The sequence below is a fragment of the Pelobates fuscus genome, chromosome 10, assembly GCF_036172605.1.
Source record: "Pelobates fuscus isolate aPelFus1 chromosome 10, aPelFus1.pri, whole genome shotgun sequence".
Classification (NCBI taxonomy): Eukaryota; Metazoa; Chordata; class Amphibia; order Anura; family Pelobatidae; genus Pelobates; species Pelobates fuscus.
The window spans coordinates 88,848,884-88,875,831 of record NC_086326.1 but is presented as its reverse complement, the minus strand read 5'-3'; the positions used below and the strand labels follow the sequence as shown (position 1 = coordinate 88,875,831).

At 43.6% G+C, this 26,948-nt stretch overlaps 1 protein-coding gene across 1 annotated transcript in view; it reads right to left on the bottom strand.

The window, feature by feature from the left end:
- The window catches only part of OIT3 (oncoprotein induced transcript 3), a 63,367-nt gene extending 42,271 nt beyond the window's left edge, over positions 1–21,096 (bottom strand). Inside the window, exon 1 of the mRNA XM_063433980.1 lies at positions 20,866–21,096. Coding sequence (XP_063290050.1) covers positions 20,866–20,926 — 61 coding nt within the window. The 5' untranslated portion in view covers positions 20,927–21,096. The remainder of the gene's footprint in view (positions 1–20,865) is intronic.
- Between the last annotated feature and the right edge of the window lie 5,852 nt (positions 21,097–26,948).

Sequence of the window (26,948 nt, the reverse complement as noted above, 5' to 3'; positions counted from 1 at the left end):
CTATAGGGTCAGGAATATATGTTTGTGTTCCTGACCCTATAGTGTTCCCTTAATGCTTGATACTGCCATTTAAAGATACTCAGAGGCATCAATTAATGACTACAGGCACTGGCCCTTGAATCACTGGTCCAGGCATTTGACTCTATGCACCTAGAATTAAGGAAATATCTGCACACAGTACTTACTTGGAGACTACAACTACTCCACAGTGCAGAACAAAGTGTGACATAATTGGTTGTGAAGTTCTCCAAGTGAACCCACATTGCGTGAGATTAAGAATTCAAATTAAAATTGCTCTAATGAGCTACGCAATTTAGTCTAGAGGCTGTTGGAACCTTCAAGACACTGCTAGCGTGACCATCTCCTAGAATACTGAAATCTTTCCTACCAATTAACATCAGACCTATCATCATTCTTTATTATACATGTTTTTTTTTAGCTTTATTACTTCTATAACTAAGCTATTCAAGCTCTACAAAAGGGATAAAATGAATAGATTGTTAACTGCCCTATGTTCTACCTTGTGGACAAAGCATCCTATTGCATTAAATATAAAGCTGATGATGACTGTACCCAGATATACAAATAATAATAAAAAATAAAAAAACTTCTTAGTATCAAATTCCTATAAGATGCCACCATACAAACTCCAATAGACTTGGAGATTAGTTTTGGTAGAACTGCAATTCGTCCAAATTTGGACAAATCAGTGATTGGTCTAATTCTTGAGTTGAAATTATAAAGTTGAATTATAAAGCAACAATTATAAAGCAACAAAAATGCGCATTGGCTGAGCATGTTCGTGTGTATGTTTGACTCTGTATTCCACTGGTGGTGACAAAAAAAGAGAGATTCTTGATGGAAAAAAGGTGATTGATGGCTAGGGGGCAGGCACTAAATTTTGATTCTCTCATAGAAAATTACTAAACATCTCTCCTATGCATTAATGTGGAGATGAATAGAACATAGATGTCATACATGTGCTTGTATTGGTACCCCTGGGAGTAAGTTTAAGGCTTTCATGTTTGTTGCAAAATTTCTGTAGCTTTAAAGCGGATCTGTCACCAATTGGTATCTTCGCATCATTTGCAAATTTGCATAATTTGTAAAGACCCTCGACAGTGATATCGCCACTCAGGGTTCGGGGGCAGGCAAAGGTGAGATTAACAGACCTGAATCGTTCCCTCGTGGGTGCTGCCATACTCTGCTGCTCTTCAGCTCGTGGCCCCATGGAATGAGTTAAATTTCCCTACAGCCGCCGGGGGAAAGGACAAGGCTTGACGGCAATAGCTCCGCTTAGTGTCAAGCTTTGCCAGGCATAGGAAAGAATACGGAGACAAAGTGGTCCAAAATTTTAATGCACAGAGTGTCAGTCATTAGATGAGAGGAGTTAGAAGATGCTCCCAGTCAATGAATGGTGACAGCAATGGCTTCCAGCTTCTGCAGCTCTGCAGGATTCACGTCACCAGACCAGCATGGAGCCTCAGAGCCCAACAGTTACCCAATTAAGGGGGCAAACGGTTCTTAAATGGTTTCCCCATTACCAAGGAACCTGGCAGGTTATTCCTAGCATCATCGTCGCCGCAGCTGGCTGTAGTGGTTATGATGGTTGGAGCAACCCATTTGTTTTGCAGTTATCTAAGCATACACTAAAGCCTTAGTGTCTCTTTAAATAGTGACCTGTGTAACCATAATAAGAAATTAATTTGGGATGGATGTAGACTTCTGAAACATTGAGAGAGGAATGAATAGTTTTATATAAGGTAAATCATTTATGGTAACAGAGTACCATACAAATATTACAAATGTATATAATCACATTAAGGTATAAGAACAAGAGGAAAGTTTTTCTAAGTTATAAAATAGAAAAATATGTTGAGAATGAAAAATATATCATAAATAAAAGGGAAGAATAAAATATAAAAGTACCCGTCAATATAATAGAGTGATGAGTTTTTTTTTAATTCTTTATTTTTGAATTCGACAGAAAAAGGCAATGGCAATAATCAAGCAACAATGGGGCTTGCGCTGAAGCCAGACTCAGGACATGGCAATCACTTATACATAGGTAACAACGTTAAGCGGCAGTACACATCCTATGTCGACTTTTATTACTCCAGTTTTAATACAAAAAAACACGTTATCATTTCTCTATGCCTAATCGTCTGGTATTGCGAATGTACTGTAACCATGTAACTTACGCAGCAGCCAGCTCTTCTGCGCGTAGTCTGTATAAATTTGTACGCAAACCAAGCCTGGCCTAATGGCAATCCCCCTCACGACCCGGTCCCGGATCGTTCGAAACCGACAGCCTCCCTGTCGAGAAAATTTTTAAACTTTTATTCAAGCCCTGCATGAGGATTGTCAAAGCTCTGTGACACCCAGTTAGGGTAGCCAAACGATTCCACTGTACCTTCCAATCCGTCAAACAGGCTAGAGAGAAGAGAAAAAAAAGAGAAAAAAAAGAAAGAAGAGAATGCGAGAAAAAGGAGAAAAGAGGAAAAAGTCCAGATAGAGGATAAGAAGAAAAAGGGGGAAGAGAGTGGGGGGTGGGTGGTGGTGGGGGTGGGGGGTGGGGAGGGAGTCCCCCTCAGAGAAAGATGAGGAAATTGAGAGGTATGAGACAAGGACGAACCCACTTCTGTCGGAGAATGTCCCTTAAAGGATGCTTAAAGAAGAATGGAGGGGAGGAGGAGGAGGGAGAAGGGGGACACCACTGAACAATGATCAGAAATGAAAAAACACGGTCCCCACCTTCGTCCGCACCCAGTCAAATAGCCACGGGCCTATTTACTAGACTCTCCGATCAGGCCAGAGCGCAATTGTCCCAAGGTTCCCATAGTTTCAGGAATCTCTCCACAGATCCCTTCACCCTGGCCGTCAGGTCATCCATAAGCCTGCAGTCCTTTATTTTGGGTACTATGGTTTGGATATCTGGGCCTTCCGGCGACAGCCACGCCGTGGCTATTGCCCTGCGAGCACTTAGGGTCACTTTGTGTATTAATGCCTGTTCTCGTTTGGACCAGCCCTCAACAGATCTGTTAAGCAGATAGGTCCACGGATTCAGGGGCAGTGGCCTGCCAAACACCCGTATCAGTATATCTTTGACTGCTGTCCAAAAGGCCTGAACTTTTGGGCACTCCCACCACATATGTAGATAAGTGCCGCGCATGCCACATCCTCTCCAACAATTGTCAGTTTCCGTTTTGTGCATATGGTAAAGTTGTATAGGGGTGGTATACCATCGCAGCATGGTCTTCCAGGATTGTTCCTGAAAAGTGGTGCATATGGAGGCCTTAGAGTTTGCCTCCCAGATTTCTTGCATTCAATGCCTTCGAGCACTTCTCCCAATTCAGATTCCCATTTATCTGTGTACGGTAAGTTTCCCCATTCCTTGTTCTTCTCGCTTAGGTGGGCGTATAAGAGCGTAATCGATCCCTTGGGAGTTACCCCTTGTAGGCACATTGATTCATAAAATGTCATCTGTTTCATAGCTGCCGCTTTTATGTGTGCTTGTCTTGCATAGTCCCGGATTTGAAGATACCTAAAGAAATCTGCGGGGGTCATGTGGGAGTCCTGTTGGAGGTCTGTGAATTGAATTATGGTTCCGTTCCGGTATAGCTGGTGAATCCTCTGTAGTCCAGTTTTTTCTATTCGTTTAAATTCCCGAGGTGCCATTCCTGGAGGAAAATCGCGGTTCCGCAGTATTGGAGTGAGAGGGGACGGTGTGGATGCGAGAGAGTATTTGGATCTGCTACGGTCCCAAATGTGAATAGAGTGAAGAACCGCCGGGCACGTCGTCCGTATGATAGGTCTGCTGTCTTTAGAGGCCCACATGGCGAATTGGGGGACGTCGGATCCAACCATCATGGACTCTATGTCCACCCATCTCCTCTCGGCGGGTGGTGAGTGCCACATCGCAATCTGCGTCAGTTGAGCAGCCAGGTAATAGAAGTATTGGTTTGGGAGGCCAAGCCCGCCTCTATCTTTGCGTCTGTAAAGCACCTGTCTAGCTATCCTGTGCCTCTTGTTGTGCCAAACGAAATCTCCTATTGCCTTTTGTAGCGGAGCCATCTGTGATTTAGCGACCTGTATCGGCAGGGCCTGAAACAGGAACAGGATGCCGGTAGTATTTTCACCGCGTTTATCCATCCTATCCATGATATTGGTTTGTCGTCCCATCTTTCCAGGTCGGTGATCAAAGATCTGAGCATGGGAGTATAATTAGCCGCGTATAAGCGTCCGCTGTCCGCGGTCAGATGAATCCCTAAATAGGTCAGCGACCCAGTTTCGATCCTGATCTTATGGGCCTCCCTTATCCGTCCCACTGCTTCCTCTGGAATTCCTATCGGTAAGGCGCTTGACTTTTGCATATTGGCCTTATAGCCTGAGTAGGTCCCGCACTCTGTTATTACGTTCCGCAAGATTGAAATCGATTCCTCTGGGTTAGTTAGCGTCAAAAGAATATCATCCGCATATGCTGAAACGGTAAATTCTTCTCCCCCCACCGCCACCCCGCTGATCCCAGGGTCACGTCGTATAGCCTGCAGTAGAGGTTCCAGTGCCAAGGTAAAAAGTAGGGGAGATAAGGGGCACCCCTGCCTTGTCCCGTTAAAGAGTCGAAAAGGAGACAATGGGGCACCTGTAATCTGTATTTGGGCTCTCACGTTGTGGTACATCGCTTGTGTCATCGCTATGTATTCGCCAGGGAAGCCCAAGTGCTTCATAACCGTAAACAGAAATCTGACCATCTGACCCTGTCGAAGGCTTTCTTAGCGTCAATAGACACCACGAGCGTTGGGGCAGCTACAGCTGTCTGTTTCCATATTAAATCGATATTCCTCCTGGTGTTTTCAAACAGCTGCCTGCCCCGTATAAAGCCTACCTGGTCTGCGTGGATAATCAAGGTCAGAAGTGGGTTTAACCTATCCGCTTGTATCCGAGCTAATATTTTCAGATCATGGTTGATCAGAGATATGGGTCTAAAATTCTCAGGATATAGGGGGTCCTTGTTCGGTTTGGGCAGTAAGATTATGGTAGCCAAGGTCATATCAGATTGTAATTGTCCCCCCTCTCGCAAGTCCGCAAAGAGACGTACCATATGTGGGGTCAGTTCCTCCCTAAAGGCCTTGTAGTAGGCTCCATCGAAGCCATCAGGGCCTTATTGCCTTTCAGATTAGAAATGTCCTTGTCTATCTCTTCCTCCGTGACTTCCATGGCCAGGCTAGATGCTGCCTCTCTAGTCAGTTTGGCCATCCCCAATCCGTTGAGATAAGCGAGAATGTTTCGTTCTTCCTCTAGCTCAGACAGCGTACTCTCTGGTGTGTGGTTGTATAGTCGCTTATAGAAATCTTCAAAAACTCGTGCAATCTCACTGGGTTTGGACGTTGTCAAGCCATCAGGGCGCTTAATCGACGTGATATGCGGCCTACGGCACCGAGGCCTTAATGTTCTGGCTAGGAACGTGTCCATTTTGTTCGCGTTTTCAAAGTATGTGCGCCTGGTCCATGTCATAGATTTAGCTGCGTCGTCGAGCAGTAGCGTTCGAATAGACCTTCTCACCGAATTAAGCTGTGCAAGTGAGTCTCCATCAGGCGCAGATTGATGTTTCTGTTCCAGTGTGCGCAGTTGGCTCAGGAGTGCCTCCAAGCGTTGGTGTTTCATCTTTTTCCTCCTCGTGGCTAGTTTGATTAGTATTCCTCTTATTACCGCCTTGTGGGCTGCCCATACCGTACTGGGGCTCACGTCCGGAGTATCGTTCATAGCAAAATACGCCGTTATCTCCTCCCTTATCTGTTCTGTTATTAGGGGGTCCCGTAGGAGGGACGCATTCAGTTTCCACGTCCATGGTGAGGCTATACACATCGGCGTGGTCAGACCACGAGATATCTCCCACCTCCAACTTGACTACGCGTGCCATTCCAGTCCCGTTGGTCAGGAAGAAATCTATCCGGGAATAGGTTCCATGAGGAGCGGAATAGAACGAATAGTCCCTAGTACAGAGGTAGGCAACCTACGGCACTAGTGCCGTGCACGGCACTCGAGGTGTCTTTGCACGGCACTCAAGGCTGCTAGAGCCAAACAGGCTCTGACCTATCAGGAGTCCCAGTAAAACTTCAAATATCTGCTAATACGAAAAGATGGTGAAGGACAATCCTCAATTTAAGCATTGCAGCACATAGAGGAAATGATCTCAGATCACTTCCTCCAAGCACTTGTGAATGGGAATCCACAACGTAGTAGGGCAGCCTGCAGCTGCTGTTGCAGCTCCTGTCTTTGACTGGAACCCAGGGAAGCCAACCATTCTGGTAGATATACACAGATATTGTGGATCAAACCAAGTGTTTATCTGAGTATCTGCTTGTGACGAAACCAACCTCTCCACTGGGCATTGGAGAAGCCTGTTTGCCCGCCTCCTACCTTTGGACTATGGCCCTGGGAGATTGGGTCCTTTAAAAACAGTGTTCGGCCCTAACAGAGTGCATGTCACTCATTCTGGCCCTTTAATTACTGTGGGAGAAGGATTGGCACTTTTTATATGGCACTTCGGATGCTGCCGAAGTTGCCGAAGTTACCGAAGTCATCGAAGTGACCGGCATCGGACAAAGGACCACATGGCGGCGGCCATTTTAACGTCGAACACCGCCGACCCTTACCATCGTCGACACTTCGACTAAAGCCGAAGTTACCGAAGTTGTCGAAGTCGTCGAAGTGATCGGACAAAGGACCACGTGGCGGCGGCCATTTTAACGTCGAACACCGCCGACCCTTACCATCGCCTCCGCTTCGACACTTCGACTAAAGTCGAAGTACCGGCAACACTTCGAACAGGACTTAGCCGTTTTTTATGCAGGAAATTGACCGACCGCACAGCCCAAATCCATGGAACTGTTTTGGGCAAGAAAATGTGCTTGCGGTCGGTCATAAAAGGACTTCTGTGTAACTTTTTATCTACTGGAGGGATTTGTATGATTTTTTAGAATGTTTATGTTTAAAGTATGCTGAGTCTGAATATGTAAGTTATGGAGACTGGATGTATGGTTTTAGAGTTATGAAAGTTGGGTAAAAAGTATGTTTTAACTGTATGTATAATTGGGTTTCCTCTCAGGATAAGGGGAGGGAATATGTGGGATGTAACTGTGATATGATTGGTTATTTTATCCCTCCCTGTGGGCGGTCCTGTATTTTCAACAACTGTAATAAAAGCCAGACTGGGTGTGCTAGCACCTCAGATCATCTTGGACCTTCATGAAGTTTCGGCTCATGTTTGGGGGATTGGAGAACTACACTCTGGGGATTGCTATAATCATTGTACTCCCCAGGGTATAATCACTAAGCTCTGCTAAGAGCTTGTTTTTGTTCCTGCTCTCTGGAATTCGGAGAGGTCCACCTACTGGAAGCTGGACCCTGGTCTTGGGCTCAGAGTGGGTGGAGACGGTGAGACCCCAACCAAGCTGCAGCGTTTCGTGGGGTCTGCAGTGGTTATGGTGTTGGGCAGAGTGCTTGGAGTCCTCGGAAAGCACTAGGAGCATCCGTCAGCGGACGGTACCCGGTCGGGGTGCCAGCAGTCCCGTTACACTGCTCCTTTCCAAATTGTTAAAATAAATGCGTGCACGTTTTGAAGTAAATTACACTGAGACACAGGTATCAGGTTAATAAAAAACTTCGGAATGTTTACTCAGGGGGCGGCAAGCCCCTTATAAAGGCAAAAATACATCATATGTAAAAATGTAGATAACAGAGAGAATACATCTCTAATTGGTTAGGTGTTAAGTGTCTTATCTAATGCACATCCTACGAGGCGTGATGTCACCATCATCCCGGGATTTTACTCCGGATGTAGGCGCCATCTTGTTACACAAGGTAGTTAGTCGGTGGGAGCGGGTGCTCTATCAGCCATTTTGAGTAGATATTGAATACAGGTATACACAGTAAATAGAAATTTTTACTATCCCTAATTTACATTCATAACACAGAAATGAAGAATAACCCTCCCCTTATACAAATAATACGAACAGCCCACACACAAACATACACACAATCTGCACAAACGTAACCTGCTAACAATCCACATACATGCACACAAACCCCACATCAGTGGTGTATCCTGGTTTTGTGCTGCCCTAGGCAGGACAAAACTCAGGCACCCCCCCCCCACGCCACCCCCACCCAACCTTTACCCCATCCCGCATTCTAAATACACACACACACATTCACTGACAGATACGCATACACTCGCTAACAGACACGCTCACACTCAGTAACAGACACGCTCACACTCAGTAACAGACACGCTCACACTCAGTAACAGACACGCTCACACTCAGTAACAGACACGCTCACACTCAGTAACAGACACGCTCACACTCAGTAACAGACACGCTCACACTCAGTAACAGACACACTCACACTCAGTAACAGACACACTCACACTCAGTAACAGACACGCACTAACAGACACGCACTAACAGACACGCACTAACAGACACGCACTAACAGACACGCACTAACAGACACGCACTAACAGACACGCACTAACAGACACGCACTAACAGACACACACTAACAGACACACACTAACAGACACACACTAACAGACACACACTAACAGACACACACTCAGTCACTAGCAGACACAAACTAGCAGACACACACACTCACTAACATACACACACACAGTCAGACACACACACACACACACTCACAGGCAAACACACTAACAGACACACTCACACTCAGTAACAGACACACTCACACTCAGTAACAGACACGCACTAACAGACACGCACTAACAGACACGCACTAACAGACACGCACTAACAGACACACACTAACAGACACGCACTAACAGACACGCACTAACAGACACACACTAACAGACACACACTAACAGACACACACTAACAGACACACACTAACAGACACACACTCAGTCACTAGCAGACACAAACTAGCAGACACACACACACTCACTAACATACACACACACAGTCAGACACACACACACACACACACACACTCACAGGCAAACACACTAACAGACACACTCACACTCAGTAACAGACACACTCACACTCAGTAACAGACACTCACTAACAGACACGCACTAACAGACACGCACTAACAGACACGCACTAACAGACACACACTAACAGACACGCACTAACAGACACGCACTAACAGACACGCACTAACAGACACACACTCAGTCACTAGCAGACACAAACTAGCAGACACACACACTCACTAACACACACACACACACAGTCAGACACACACACACACTCACAGGCAAACACACTAACAGACACACACACTAACAGACACACACACTAACAGACACACACACTAACAGACACACACACACACTAACAGACACACACACACACACACTCACACTCACTAACAGACTCACACTCACTAACAGACACTCACACTCACTCACATTAACACTTTTTTTAATTTATTTTTACTTCAACCCCCCCCCAGCCTCCTTACCTTTGGGAATGCTGGGGGGGGGGGGCATCTTTTATCCCTGGTGGTCCAGTGGCTGCTGGGCTGCTGCTGGGCGGTCGGGCGGCGCTCTTGGGCGGCTGGTGAGGGAGCACTTCATCTGAGCTGTCTGCTCAGCTCCCTCGCGCGCCGCACAGTGAGGCTGGGAGGCGAGCCGGAATATGACGTCATATTCCGGCTCCCAGCCTCACTCTGCGGCGCGCGAGGGAGCTGAACAGACAGCTCAGATGAAGTGCTCCCTCGCCAGCCGCCCAAGAGCGCCGCCCGACCGCCCAGCAGCAGCCCAGCATGTCTGTTAGCCGCAAGGCTAACAAGACATTTGCCTTGGGCATTTGGGGGCGGCTTTTTTTGCCGCCCCCTAGAAAATGCCGTCCAAGGCAAATGCCTTGTTTGCCTCGCGGCTAATACGCCCCTGCCCCACATGCAGCCTTTCACATGCAATACCCCAAACAGCCCACACACACTACCAAACACACAATGTGACATATCCATCCACACACAATTCCACAAGCAGCCCTCATACACAGCCCACATTCATATGTATCATACACAATACCATACACTACTAATGAACATATACAATATAATAGCTCATATCCGCACAAATACAATGATGCAAAGCAACTGCAGTAAAAATAACACAAGCAGAATACAGCAGCATACACACCTAAATTTAAAAAAATAGATGTCACCCGGCACGCTACGGGACATCACAATCCTATATCGGCACAGTGCTGCTAAAAGGTTGCCTACCCCTGCCCTAGTATCTGGGTGATGGGCACGCCATATATCAATTAAGCCGGTACTATCCATGAATTGTTTAAGGAGGCGATCCTGACCGCCACGGCCTTGTGAGCGTGGTCCTCCGTCTCTTGAGCTCCTGTCAGCAGCTGGACATGGGGTAGCGTTGAAATCTCCCCCCATGAATATCATGCCATGCGGTAACCCCAGTATCTTGTCTCTCAATAGCGTCCAAAAGTCAGGGTCAGGTCTATTCGGAGCGTATATATTTAAGAAATGCACGGAGTGAGAATGAAGGGTGCCTGAGACTATGACATAGCGGCCTTCTGGATCCGCCTCATGAAATGTCACTTGAAGAGGGCAGCTAAGCCTGATCAGGGTAGCTACCCCATTACATTTACGGTGAGCTCTAGACTCATATGTGCCGCCGTACGTTTGATCTCTTAATTGAAAACGTGGAGTGATGAGTTTTTAAAATGAATATTTTTTACTTTTAACATAAGAGCATAAAATCCAAAACATAAAAAAATAAGCCATTTAAAATGTTTTGGTGAAAAATAGAATGATATTCCATTAGTTGGAAGAAGAGATTATAGACATGCTCCTAAACTTTAAGTCCAGGATAGGAATCATTATTGAATTAATTTTTTTTTAAAACCTAATTGACATATGTAATTAATTACTATTTCAAGTAACTGCGTTCCTTTGATCATTATAAAACAGGAAGCTCTTTTAATATATAAGTTATAAATGACATAATTTATATAATAAATATGCAGAGAAAACTTTATATTAAATTACATTTAAATTATAATTACAAAGTGTCAAAATAATGTTAAATCAAATCTCTGTGGAAACAATTATTATTGTAATAAATTAGGACTTTATAAATTGTGCTGCTTTTATAAATTAATCTGACAATATATGTAATCATTAAGCAGAATCCATTTAATCCATGTTTTAATAGAAGATACATTGCTATATTTAAATATTAACGTTTGGTAGCTTTGACAGTAGAATTCATATAGTTTAGAGTCTAGACAGTGTAGTTTAAATTGTTTCTTTGTTGTCAACCAACTGCATGGTAGTGTTCTCTACACATTGAAACTTAACATTACAGTTACTGGCATGATTAAAGTTGACAATGCGTCCGGTGCAGACGCGAAACGCGTTCAGGCGTATGATACGTATTTCTCCTTCCCCCTTTTATAATGCACAGTTTCTTTATTTTTCTGTTAATTTTGAAATTTTTCTTTATGTTTCACGTATGTACATGATATGGTATAAAAAGAAGATTGTTTTGATGTAACTCTTGTTTTTCTTTTTTTTGTCAATCTTTATTTTAAGTATGCAAGTCTCAGAGCCCAACAGTTACCCAATTAAGGGGGGCAAACGGTTCTAAGCATGCAGACAGTGGTATTTGTTGGATCTGTGCTGCCCTAGGCATGACAAAACTCAGGCACCCCCTAATTTACATTTGCCCCACCACTTCCTGTCAAGGCCACATCTCTTACTGTTAAAGACTAACACACACACACACACACACACTCACTGATTAGACACAATCTGACAGACACACACAGTCACTGACTCACTCACAGACACACACTGACAGACACACACACACACTCACTGACATACACACACACTCACTCAGACACACAGGATCCCTCACAGACACCTGTTTGGGCAGGCGTGCAGGCACGTGGATGGCCAGTTGAGGCACAGGCATACGGCGAGGGAGCGCTGATTTCTGAGTGACGTCATATTCCGGCTCCTGGCATCACTCTGCGTCACTGGGCAGGCATTTGGAGGTGGCGTATTTTGCCACCCCCTGGAAAGTGCCGCCCAAGGCAAATGCCTTGTTTGCCGTGCGGCAAATACAGTACTGCATGTAGCGCCACAACAACATTGTATTTTTTGGTTTCAATTAAAAAGAGAGTAAACACAATGACTGAGTGAGGCACAGTTCAACAGACATTGCCATGGTTCAGTCATGGCTTTTGCAGAATGAGCTATAACAGGCTACGTCTGAGCAGTAACTTGTGTATAATCATTTAGTTAGTTTTTTATTTAATATTTCTTTATTAAAGTTTTACAAAATATATATACGTTGGAATACATTTTCAAGAACAGAAGCTAAAAGGCCAACACATTAAAAAATATTAGCAAAAAAGGCATATACATATATGCCTAGAAACCACTGTATAAGCCAAAATCCAAACAAAACCAAATGAAAGCTTTTACAAAATGGATATGCGTTGGGGTACATTTTCAAGAACCAAACCCGAAAGGCTAACACACTCAAAGGTATCAGCGTGTAGGCATATTTGTATACGCCTAGAGACCAACGTATAAGACAAAAGAAAAACAAAAACATTTTTCCAGTACTCCTTTCCTCCTCCCCCCTTACATTTCCTTGCTTAGCAGTATACTATGGATGCACGGCTGATTATGTAGCCTAAATAGAAGTCACCTGCATGTTCTAGCCATATCAATTTCAAAATCTTACAAATTTGCCCAGCCTGGTGCTATTCAGTGCCCGTTAGAGAGAACACATCAAATAAAAATAAAGAAAAGCAAAATAAAGGAAAGCATAGTATCAACAAGTATAATTGAAACTAAAATATGCCACTAGAGTCTCTCAAGGCAGGCCACGCAGCCCCCCCCCCCCAAAGATGGCATACAGACAGCTGGATCTTCCAGACTCCGCCCACTCCCGCCTCCAACCTGCAAGCCTTGCGAGAAGTTCGCTGGGTGCGACTTCGCCAGCCCCAGGCTCCAGATGAGCACACCACCTGTGCCTCCAGGTCTGGTGCCACAAATGGCTGATAACAGGATTCCTGGATAAGATGCCCAGGAGTCGGGCTGTGGTTTGAGGAGTGTCCTCAAGGCGTTCAAGGCCCAGAAAGGCAGCCACAGGGATCGGATTTAGGTTCCATGTGCAGAGGCCGGGTCGACCGAGGCAGCTTTGCTGTTTAGTAGATTGGTGCAGCACCAATAGTCCAAGGTTAAGAGTTGCGATGATATAGCCCGGAGGGCTTGAGTGCTGGTAGGGCCCAGTGTATGCCACATGGCTGCCATCTTGTCGGCCAGGTGCTGAGGTCCATTGGCTGAGAAACTCTGCACGTATGGTCCAAATAGCGTCGGCTTCCTCCAGTGGGGACCGGGATAACCCCCTGACGGTCCATGGGGGGGGGAACAGGGCCTGTGAGGGGGATCACACAGTGATTGCCAGGCATATGAACAGGGCAGCGGTCATCTGCCCCGCTCCTCTCCTGAGTAGGCCTCCAAAGCTTTGTACCACCCGTAGGGCCCACAAAATTCCTGATCTTAGAGTCCACGGTGTCACCAACAGCTGCTTGCACACTTGGGTACACTACACAGCTTGATTGTTAGCAGTAAGCAGGGCCGCCATCAGGGGGTGACAACCATGACGGTTGTCACGGGCCCGGCGGCCCTGGGGGGCCCTGACTGCTCTGGCAGTCCTGGGCCCCACTTTCCCTCTCTGCACACATAGATAGCGAATATCGCTATCTATGTGTGCAGCCGCGGGTCCTGGCTCCCTGTTACCGCAGAGGGGGCCCAGGCAGCACACAGCCTCTTCTCTTCTCCTCTTTGCTAATAACTCTCGCGAGACCCGGTTGCCATGGCAACGCTCCGCGGCTCTCGCAAGAGTTATTGGAGGAGAGAAGAGAAGAGGCTGTGTGCTGCCTGGGCCCCCTCTGCGGTAACTGTAATCTCCCCCCTCCCTGGACAAAGGTAAGCAGGGAGGGGGAGAAACAATTTAAATTTTTTTTTTTATTATGTTAAAATGCCCCTTCCTCCCCCTCCCCTCCCCCCAGATTGCACATTTACACACACACTACATACACTGACACAACACACACACTACATACACTGACACAACACACACACACTACATGCACTGACACAACACACACACTACATACACTAACACAACACACACACACTAACACACACACTGCATACACTGACACAACACACACACACACTACATACACTAACACAACACACACACACACACTACATACACTGACACAACACACACACACTGCATACACTGACACAACACACACTGCATACACTAACACAACACACACTCTGCATACACTGACACAACACACACACTACATACACTAACACAACACACTGCATACACTAACACAACACACACTCTGCATACACTGACACAACACACACTCTGCATACACTGACACAACACACACTGCATACACTAATACAACACACACTGCATACACTAATACAACACACACTGCATACACTAACACACACTGCATACACTTACACACACACTGCATACACTAACACACACTGCATACACTAATACAACACTCACACTGCATACACTAACACACACAGTGCATACACTAATACACTAATACACTAATACAATACACACACTGCATTCACTAATACAACATGCACTCTGCATACACTACACACTACCACACTCACCACATCCACTATACTGACACACACTCTGCATTCGCTACACATTAACACACTCTGCATTCACTACACTAACACACACTCTGCATCCGCTACACACTAACACACTCTCTGCATTCACTACACATTAACACTCGGCATTCACTACTCTAACACACACTCTGCATCCGTTACACACTAAACACACTCTCTGCATTCACTACACTAACACACTCTCTGCATTCACTACACATTAACACACACTCTGCATTCACTACAAATTTACACACACTCTGCATTTATTACACACTAACACACTCTGCATTTATTACACGCTAACACACACTCTGCATTCACTAAACCATGCACACACTCTGGATTCACTATACTAACACACACTCTGCATTCACTACACTAACATACACTCTGCATCAACTGTACACACAGCATCCACTACACAAACATCCTGTATTCACAGTACACACACTACATCCACCACAAATTGAAACACTCTGCATTCACTATACACAGACACTGTGTCTAATACACACACTACATCCACTACAGACACTGCATCCACTAAACACATTTCATCTAGTACATACAAACACTACATCCACTACACAAACACACACTACATCACTGTACACACACGACATCCACTACTCAAACACTCTCTGCATTCACTACACATTAACACTCTGCATTCACTACACTAACACACACTCTGCATCCGCTACACACTAACACATCCTCTGCATTCACTACACATTAACACACTGCATTCACTACACTAACACACACTCTGCATCCGCTACACACTAACACACTCTCTGCATTCACTACACATTAACACACACTCTGCATTCACTACACATTTACACACACTCTGCATTCACTGCACTAACACACACACTACATTCATTACACTGACACACTCTGCGTTCATTACACAATAACACACACTCTGCATTCATTACACACTAACACACACTCTGCATTCACTAAACTATGCACACTCTCTGGATTCACTATACTGACACACACTCTGCATTAACTGTACACACAGCATCCACTACACAAACATCCTGTATTCACAGTACACACACTACATCTACCACAAATTGAAACACTCTGCATTCACTATACACAGACACTGTGTCTAATACACACACTACATCCACTACAGACACTGCATCCACTAAACACATTTCATCTAGTACATACAAACACTACATCCACTACACAAACACACACTACATCACTGTACACACTGTACACACTGGCAGTGAGTCTAGGATTTCTGCTGAAAATACCAAATTCAACAGGAGCCTCTACAGCATGCGGCCATTCAGCATGGCTGTCAGACCCTTCCAGTCTCAGAGAGATCCCATATTGTCTGTTCTTGCTATTATTATTAATGCAGCAGAAACCATGTTTGTTTACATAACCTATAAACAATTATATGCCACCTGAATCCTTTTTGTTGGTAATCTAGGGGACAACAAAACATATCTTGCTTTTTCTGCATCTTATAAATCTAAAATACGTTATCATACCTTACTGAATGAGATCCACCACAAACCATGCAAAGTGGAACAATGGAAGATCCATCATATAAGAAGCTTATGACCTACATTACACCTCAAAGCAATGCTGGATATTTCTTCACATCTTGCTAATACAAATATGCAAATAGGAGGATAGAGAGATAGATGGAAAAAGAGGAAGAGCAATAATAATAATAATCCAGGCACAATAACCACGACAGCTCAGTGTAGTAATTATGGCGCCCTTAGTGCCAGGATCCCATCCCAGAGTAAGTAGTCAAACCGTTTAAGAACAGTTTGACAACTTACCTGGGGTCTGCTGGGATATAGGGCATAGGAGCAGTTGTATGTGTTATGGGTGAAGTGTGTGTGAAAGGTGCAGTGTGTGAGTGGTGTAGTGTGTGTGCGAGTGCGTGAGGGCGGCAGTGTAAATCAGGGTTGCAGTGTATGTGTGGGGCAGTGTGTGGGGCAGTGTGTGTGTGAGAGTTGCAGTGTGTGTATGGGGGGGCAGTGTGTGTATGGGGGGCAGAGTGTGTATGGGGGGTAGTGCGTGTATGGGGGGGCAGTGTGTGTAGTGTGTGTATGGGGGGCAGTGTGTGTATGGGGGGCAGTGTGTGTAGTGTGTGTATGGGGGCAGTGTGTGTATGGGGGGCAGTGTGTGTAGTGTGTGTATGGGGGGCAGTGTTGTTGTGTGTGTATGGGGGGCAGTGTGTGTAGTGTGTGTATGGGGGGCAGTGTTTGTGTGGGGTAGTGTGTGTGTGTGAGAATTGCAGTGTGTGTATGGGGGGCAGTGTGTGTATGGGGGCAGTGTGTGTATGGGGGTAGTGTGTGTATGGGGGGCAGTGTGTGTAGTGTGTGTATGGGGGCAGAGTGTGTATGGGGGCAGTGTGTGTAGTGTGTGTATGGGGGCAGTGTGTGTATGGGGGGCAGTGTGTGTAGTGTGTGTATGGGGGGCAGTGTGTGTAGTGTGTGTATGGGGCAGTGTGTGTAGTGTGTGTATGGGGGGCAGTGTTTGTAGTGTGTGTATTGGGGCAGTGTATGTAGTGTGTGTATGGGGGGCAGTGTTTGTAGTGTGTGTACGGGGGCAGTGTTTGTAGTGTGTGGGGGGGCAGTGTGTGTATGGGGGGCAGTGTTTGTAGTGTGTGTATGGGTGCAGTGTTTGTAGTGTGTGTATGGGGGGAAGTGTGTGTATGGGGGCAGTGTGTGTATGGGGGGCAGTATGGGGGGCAGTGTATGGGGGGAAGGAGGGTAGGGAGGCTTTACATTTTTTATTTTATTTAATAAAATAAATATTCTATGTCTCCCCTCCCTTCTTACCTTTATTGAGGATGAGGGGGACAATGCCAGCCCTGCATTAGCCGTCAGGGAGGAATCTCGGGGGGAGGGGCAATTGCCCCGTTGCCCCCCCCCCCCGGATCCGCCACTGCCTCGGGCCCTTTTACTTCTAGTGGGCCCCGCTGCCCTCAACAACTTTCTCCCCCACCCATTGGCCTCCGGTGCATCCTGGGGACGCACACTAAGGAGGCCCACCGGGCCATCTGGTGGCGGTTTGTAAGCAGGGGCCCGGTCGCGCGCTGTGGCCCTTTAACAGCACAACCGGGTCTGTTTACTTTTTGGCAGCATGGGAGGAAGTGACTGTCATGAGTCACTTCCACCCCGAGAGAGCCACGCGGGAGAGACCACACCAGGGAAGCAGAGAGGAGAGGGACTGGTCCGGATTGCCAGTTGGCAACCCCCAACAACCTCAGCCACCACTCTGGACACCAGGGAATCACTCTTTGAAGGTAGGAAACGGGGAGTAGATTTAAAAGTGTGAATGTGTCAGTATGTCTGTGTGTCTGTCTGTAAGTATGTCTGTGTGTCTCAGTATGTCTGACAGTGTATGTGTGTGTCAGTAGGTTGTCTGTCAGTATGTGTGTGTGTCAGTGTATGTGTGTGTGTGTCAGTATGCCTGTCAATGGGTATGTCAGTATGCCTGTCAATGGGTATGTCAGTATGTCTGTCAGTGTGTGTCTGTGTGTCAGGAAGCCTGTCAGGCTATGTGTCTGTGTCAGTATGTCTGTCAGTGTGTGTCTGTGTTAATCAAAAATGAGACAAGGTGGGCACACTCAACTAAACGTTGAATTAGCCCCAGGAAAAGGCTAATGTAATATATGCTGGGTGCTCACCCACATAGGGCTCTATCCCCTGAAAAACCCAAAAAACATGACAATGTAAATAGAGAACGGAGCACACCAAAAATCTGTATATATATGAAATTAATCAACTTTATTTACATGGGTATATACTCTAGGTCTGTCTCTTTAAATAGTATCCACAGAAATACACAGTCATGCTATAATAAAGCATTTACCAAAACAACATATGTATACAGACACATATGAACACGCAATGCGTGGTATATAAATGACAGAAATATCATACAAACAGACCACTATATAAAGTATAAACAAAACCCAAACATATAAAAAAAATGCAAAAAACCATACCAAGATAAGTGAGAAGCAGGGACAGAGTCAATCAAAAAAAAAAAACAACGTTTCAGCTACAGAGCCTTTGTCAAGGGAGCCTGTATTTCTGTGGATACTATTTAAAGAGACAGACCCAGAGTATATACCCATGTAAATAAAGTTTATTCATTTCATATATATAAAGATTTTTGGTGTGCTCCTTACTCTATTTACAGTGTGTGTCTGTGTGCCAGTATCTCTGTCAGGGTATATGTCTGTGTGTGTTTCAGTGTGTTTGTGTCTGTGTGTGTCAGTATGTCTGTCAGTGTGTTTGAGTCTGGGAGTGTCAGTATGTCTGTCTGTGTCAGCATGTTTGTCAGTATATATGTGTGTGTGTCAGTATGCCTGTCTGTGTGTATGTGTCAGTATGTCTGTCCATGTATATGTCTGTGTAAGTATGTATGTAAAAGGTGCGATTGCATGCCAGGGACTGGAGGGTGCACAGGAGGCCCAAGAAAATGCTTTGCCCACGATCCTTGTGATATTAAAGACGGCCCTGACTACATGTTCCTTAGTCTGTACCATAAGATTACAATGTGTTCAGTTATACAAATAGTCTACAAACAGTGACTGAAAAAAATGGGGTGGGCGAGTGGCTATACATAATCTGTTTAGGAGCAATGGATTATGGGACAGAAATGAAATATTAAATAGACATACCGTAATTTCACTGTAAAGAAAGATGAAAACTGAATAAGGATGGCTAAAGGATTTGATTAATATTTAGTTAAGGGGTTTAATTTGATATCTAGAGATCCACTGATCTGCAATTGGCCTTAGTTGACATTAAACAAAAAATAACCATGTTCCCCATTGATTTAAAGAAACTCAAGATATTATAACATGCATCCTAATATATTATATACATATATTATCTATATACAATATTACAGCACTATCATCTAGTTTTGTATTATGCAAATACCTACCATCTGATCTTTAAAATATTATTGATCTGAAATTTACATCGATTTTGCCGCTTCCTTAAAAAGCAAAATATATTGGCCCATTTAAATCAACATATAAAAATCAAATACAACTCTCATAATGACAGAAAAAGTGGATTGTGGATTGGTATATCATTTCCCTATCCACATGCAAACGATTAATACAATAAGGTTACTTATGGCTGCATTCTATTAAAAAGTGCCATTTTAGTAACTGATTAGAGGCTTTTTCATTGACATCTATGGGACAACTGCTATTCAATTACCAGAGGATTATGTGTCACTAGCTCATAATATAACCTAAGACAGGGCCAGGTCATTAATGTTACAGTATGTTAGTGGAAGTTCACAGGCACTTGCCAGTATTTTCTTGACAGGAGCGGAAATAGCTGTTGGCCGGACTACAACTCCCACTAATCTCAGGCAGCATTGGATAATGTATGTCGTTGTGCTACCCTTATAGTATTCCTCTTAACCTCTATTCACCTTAACATGAAACATTAACCCTCAAACTACCATGTCATAGCACAATAGCCCTAACACTAACAATAATCATTAACCCTTACAGTAAAAATAAACCCCTTCACTACCTTAACACATACACTAACCCCAAAGTACCATGTAATATAAAAGATACACAATAGAAAAGTTATGCCATCTCGGAGTGTTAGAGACATTTATAAACCACTTGAATACATCGTAATAAACAGTGTCATTGCTTATTACAATGTGTTTAGAACATTTCAGTGGCATTTTTCCATAATAAACAATTCACTGATCATTCTTGCATGAGATGCACATTCATATACAGACACACATTTCAAATTAATGAAAAATACTATTCCCATTAATTAATATTCCCATTAATATGAACGGTGACCAATTACAGTAACACAAATGTGTTCCCTTAGTTTGAAATTGTTAGAATGAGAGGGGTATTTTAATGCTCGGTGATTTTTTAATAATACTACCTGTTATGATTGTCAGGTCTTATATCAACTTTTTTTCTTTATTGTCTTAGTAGTCATTTTTAATTATCAATATTACGAGGTATGCTAAGAATTCCATTACAATTCTTCTGGACACCATACAAATCCTTTTGAAGCACTTAAAATATCAAATCTTACTTACCCAGTGAATCCACCATCTGAAATCTAAAATAGAAGAAAAAAGTTAAGAGAAGCTGCAGCATCTTAACAGTCCAAGAGTGAAGAACAAAATGGGAGAGGATGGTCTCCAAAATCCAAAGCCTCGCTGCTTGTTACCCTTGTCTCTCTTCACACATAACAGGCTTTCTTGTGCGTGTATAGTCTAGTATTGTTGCAGTTTATCACCGAGGTCCTGTTCTTTATCATATCCAGTGAACACACTATCAGAAGGAAGAGGATGAAATGGTCCAAACCTCTGACCCTTCCAATAGATATCGAAATTGTAAACAAGGGTATTTTTTTACGGATTGATCCCAATGCCTCATCCTCCCATTGTTTTTAACGTGTTGAGATCCTGAAAATGACCGTGTCTTATCCAAAAGGGAACTATGAAAAAGGAATGCCAGGAGACAGTCCATTAACTGAAATTTGCCCTTCCTCTTCTATTAGTAAATCACATGATGCTGATACCAAATCCACATTTAGAAAACTGGACATCCCAAAATACAACGTTTTGTAATTTACCACTGTATGTATGTTTATATGCATCCGCATATAATGATGCTCCTTACTAAGCCAATTATGGAGCTTATAGAACGATATACAAATGCGATCATATCCGATACACAATGCTTAGACCTGTGACTCTGACAAAATACTACACCTTAATACTTGAGATTATATGTACAACGTTGCAGTGAATGGCCACATTCAATCAGTGAAGAGATTCCATGAATACATTGACTCATGCTAAGTTGTGCCAACAGAATAGAATGGTGGTGGAGGTGGTGGTGGTATTCTGGTTATTAGAGGAACTATTATTGCCATACATAGAGCCATTTAATGACAAATGAACATCAATTGAAAGCCACCACACAGCTTTGTTGCTGTTATTCTACCTCACATAACGATCATCAATGTACTCTCTATTTGGCATAAAAAAACAGTTCCTTTATTTAACATTTTTTTAAAGATCACACAAATATAAAAAACTGTATCTACATTCAACGAAAAAACAAACTGAACGTTGATAATGTCATGCTAAAACACTGCACATCTAGACTCCTACTACTAAGTCACTGAAGTGGTCATGGTGGGTTGAGTAACCCTTTAAATATAGCAATCCCACATAAGGATAGCAAATGTGGAAGTTAAAGGGACACATTTGTCACCTGAACAACTTTAGCTTAATGAAGCAGTTTTGGTGTATAGAACATGCCCCTGCAGCCTCACTGCTCAATCCTCTGCCATTTAGGAGTTAAATCCCTTTGTTTATGAACCCTAGTCACACCTCCCTGCATGTGACTTGCACAGCCTTCCATAAACACTTCCTGTAAAGAGAGCCCTATTTAGGCTTTCTTTATTGCAAGTTCTGTTTAATTAAGATTTTCTTATCCCCTGCTATGTTAATAGCTTGCTAGACCCTGCAAGAGCCTCCTGTATGTGATTAAAGTTCAATTTAGAGATTGAGATACAATTATTTAAGGTAAATTACATCTGTTTGAAAGTGAAACCAGTTTTTTTTCCATGCAGGCTCTGTCAATCATAGCCAGGGGAGGTGTGGCTAGGGCTGCATAAACAGAAACAAAGTGATTTAACTCCTAAATGACAGTGAATTGAGCAGTGAAATTGCAAGGGAATGATCTATACACTAAAACTGCTTTATTTAGCTAAAGTAATTCAGGTGACTATAGTGTTCCTTTAACTAATAAACAGCTAAAATAAGACTGAAGAAAAGTCCTTATCTTAATTTTGATATTTTAGCTGTTTAGCAGATAACTGCCAAATGTGTTATCCTTACATGGGACTGCCAAATTTATGGATACAAAATTAGGGGTCTGTTTAGTGGATAACTCAATTATTTGGCATTCATAAATTTAACAATCACACATAAGGATATCAAATGAAGGAGATATTTACTAAACAGTAGTCAACAGAGCAACTACAGCTTAATTTAGTTTTACTGGTGAGTATGGCTTGTCCATGCAGAAAAGGCAGTGTTTACATTAGGGCCTAGGGGCACCTCCAGTGACAGTCACTCAGCTGGCCACTAGAGGTGCTTCCTGGGTCAGTGCTGCACTGCATGGAGTCACTGAACGTTCCTCATAAAGATGCATTAATTCAATGCATCTCTACAAGGAGATGCTGATTGATGGTGCACATGTGCATTAGCCTCCAAATGCTTTCCAATACTTTCCTGTGGGAAAGCATTGAATTGGCTGAGATGGTCAATTCTTGTCATATGTATTTTTTTCTATGCTTGACCAGCTATGACCCAGGGGAGCAGCAAAGTCCGCTCCATTTCCTGTGGTCAAAGAAATTTTCCCACAATTCTCATCTTCCTCCTGCTGCTTCGTTCAGCATTCGAACGCCGGCGAAACTACCAAATTCCATGCTAACAGAATGAGAACAGTTTGTCCATTGGTGTTAGGATGCAATTCGGGACTTTTGTTCAGATCGGAATTTCATTGGAATGAATGAAGCTCTGATCTTATTCGTGCTGCGAGTAGATAGCTCCCTAATTCCCATGGTATTAGGGAGCTATCTACTAAAAGGCTGAAAGACCTAAATTGGTCTATTTAAGAGATTTTGATTCAGAGCACAGACGGATTCGTGCAGATAAAGGCACATTGAGGAAGATTTCTGCCAGATCCATGCATCGGAACAAGAGAGCAGCTGCTAAAATACCATTACATAGCAGCAAACAGATATTTGAAGCTGCTGGTGCCTCTGGAGTCCCACGGACATCGGTTGCATAAACTGAATTAGATTAAGGGCACAATGCCCATGAGTAGTAGTATGTTAATGCTATTAAGAGATTAAGAAAAGACCACTGGATTCACATGAAATTGTCACTGCTCCTGCAGATAAAGTATGCGACTCAAGAATGCATGACAGAAATGCATAAACAATATATTATTCAAAATGTAAAGTGCATAACTAATCAAGTTTGGGATGGCTGGATTTTCTGTAGGTAACATAAATCAGTTGGTCATGAGAAAGTCTCAGAATATAAGCAAGTGTGCTGCCTAATTACACATGTTATACTACATCTTCTTGACCCCTCTGCTGACTTTGACACTGTTGATCATGCTCTCCTTCTTCAAACTCTTCAATCACTCGGTCTCTGACTCTCTGTGACTCTCTCCTCCTGCCCAAGGACTATAGGCCGTATCCAAAGACCCTGTTCAGGAGTTAAACCTCCCAGCAACCATTAGCAGCTTTCCCTGGGTGCCCCTGGTTTGACACTTTCCCTTCTTTGGAACTGAACCAAACGCTAACTCCCTGGCAGACGTTTGTATGAAGAAACCAACTAATTGTGACCAGCGGTAATTAGCCGCAATTGTTATGGAACAAAATTCTGCATGAGGACTTCCCAGTCACCTCAGCGGGGCTTAGCCGCGAATGTTACAGGACGATTTTCGTCATGAGGTGACCGCGCGGTTCCCGCACAACTTGTTCCGGGGTTTTGAATGACTTTGCAACCCGCTAGGAGAGCGCTTTTTGGAGGTAAGGTGTCTGAAACTAAAGGACACAAACGCTATCTAAGAGCCAGCTGGAGCACCCCATATTTTGGACACAGGAGCTTGTGGAATTTTATCGGCCAAAGCACCAAACAAACTAGAAGTGTTTTGGGCATAGGACCACATGCGCAGTCGGTCAGAACTTTAACTTGGTGGCGTTTCTCCTACACTGCATGGATCTGAGAGATATTTGGAGAACTTGGGCGCTCAGATAAGGGTTCTTTGGGGATGTATTATTTGTGGGGTTACTTTATGTTCTTATGATGTTTTGGGGTATTTTTAGGTTTTATATTTTTATGTTTGCCTCTGTTCCTGGGAGATAATTAGCTTACTGGTCTTTAACGCAATTATCTCCCAGGCACAGAGATTAATGGGAGGGGCTTGTCTTGCATTGAATGGAAACCCCATGCTGGGGGCTGTGTATAAGAGCAGGCATCTTGGCTATAATAAACCAGTTCCTTTTCACTCTTCACTTAGTCTCGACTAGTGTGTGGGTGTACCAGCTAAACAACTATACTCTGTACAGGAGAGCTTTAATCACTAGAAGCCGGATCCAGGACCCTGTTCCAGGATGGGAAGCGATGGCGAGACCCGGGCCAAGCTGCAGCGGCTAGGGGCTGGAGTGCTGATGGTGTCCCGGCGATAGCAAGGGAGCGTGCTTGGTGGAAGTATCCAGTCGGGGTACTAGGCCGTCCGCAACAACAATTTAAACTTTTTTTTTTTTTATTTCCTAACTCACTATTCATAAACTTGTAAATACTGTGTTACACATACACTGATCAACTTAATCAATTCTTTTTTTTTACTTTCAAAGAAAACTCATTTATTATGTATCTTGTTTTAGTAAAATGGCTGTTAGTCTATTAAAGATTTTTGGTGGCTCCTGACTTTTTTTTTTTTTTTTTACGGACGCTGTAGTGTATAAACCATATTACAATTTTACATATTTGTTACATTTAGTCAATGTGCCAGAAAGATTAGCTGTAAGCATTTGTTGTGTTGAGCTATTTCAATTGTTTGAGTAGCTGTAAGTGTTAAAATGTTGTAATTTCAAAACATTTTCTCCAAAGACACGTTCTGGTCCATCAGAGAACATAATTGAGATGTAACCTTTCTTTCATAATTAACTGTGGTTTAGACATAAAATTACACCTGTTCGGTTTGCAATTACACCCAAAGTTATCATCTGCTATTAGAGGTTGTAAATTAAGACATGCCTTGCTAAATGAATGCTAATTAAAAAATAAATCTTAAAACCATGAGCTTTAAAAACACAGTATACAAGTTAAACTTGTACTAAATAATTAATTCAAAGTACAGTGGTATTGTTATATGTGTGTCTGACTAAATAACCAACATATATTTATATGAATGAGTTAAAGGAGTCAAAAGAATGGACCACAAAGTTAAGAGAAGTGATCATCGCCCTTCACAAGCAAGGAGCAGGATACAAAAAGATAGCGAACACTGAATGTTAGTAGAGACTCCCCTGGAAGCATAGTTCGCAAGGTCAAAGATGAAGGAACAGTGGTTACACTACCTGGACTGGGCAGAAAAAGAAAGCCATCAATGGCTGAAACCAGATTTCTGAGAAGCCAGGTTGTGATAAACCCTTGAGTGACTTCAAAAGACCTGCAGCAAGACTTGGTGACAGCAGGCACTGATGTTTGAGTGAGCACACTAAGGCGTGAACTAAACACAGAAGGTTGCCATGCCAGAACTCCAAGACATACACCACTACTGATCCAAAAGCACAAGAAAAGCCAGATCCAATTTGCTCAAAATCATATAAATAAGCCACAGAAGTTTTGGGATTCTGTTCTGTGAAGTGATGAAACAAAATTTAAACTTTTCTGCCCAATGGATCAGTAGTATGTCTGGAGAAATAAGAATGAAGCATATGCTGAAAAGTAGGGATGCGCATGGGCAAAAAATTCAGTTTGATTCGGCACTTCCAAAATTCAGGACTTCTGCAATTCCGTGCCGCGCGCGCATTCAAAGTGTCCAAAGGAAAGCATTTTTCAATGCTTTACTATGGACGCTCTGCGTGATGGAGGCATAATATGCCTCCAGCGTCGCAGATGCGCCTCTAGTGGCTGTCCGGGAGACAGCCACTAGAGGCTGGCTTAACCCCAAATGTAAACATAGCAGTTTCTCTAAAACTGCTATGTTTATAGCAGGCAGGGTTAACCCTAGAGGGAACTGGCACACAGACCACTTCATTGAGCTGAAGTGGTCTGGGTGACTATAGTGTCCCTTTAACTCCTGACCTAATGCCCTAAATTCATGATATGATTAGTTGCTCAGAATCTATGCAGCATTTCCAGCTATCAGTGGCAAGGGTGACTCAAGAGCATTGAATAAGAATAGCATTTTAGTGTCAAACAAGCAATGCTGTAAGAAAATGTTTAAGACTCTAATGAGAAATTAAGAAAGACAAATAGGTGGTCATAATGTTGCTATTTTATCATCAATTAATTTACTCTAAATGGATTAGACAAGTGCTCGACCAGGTTTTACTACCCTCCAAATGGGCTTAGTA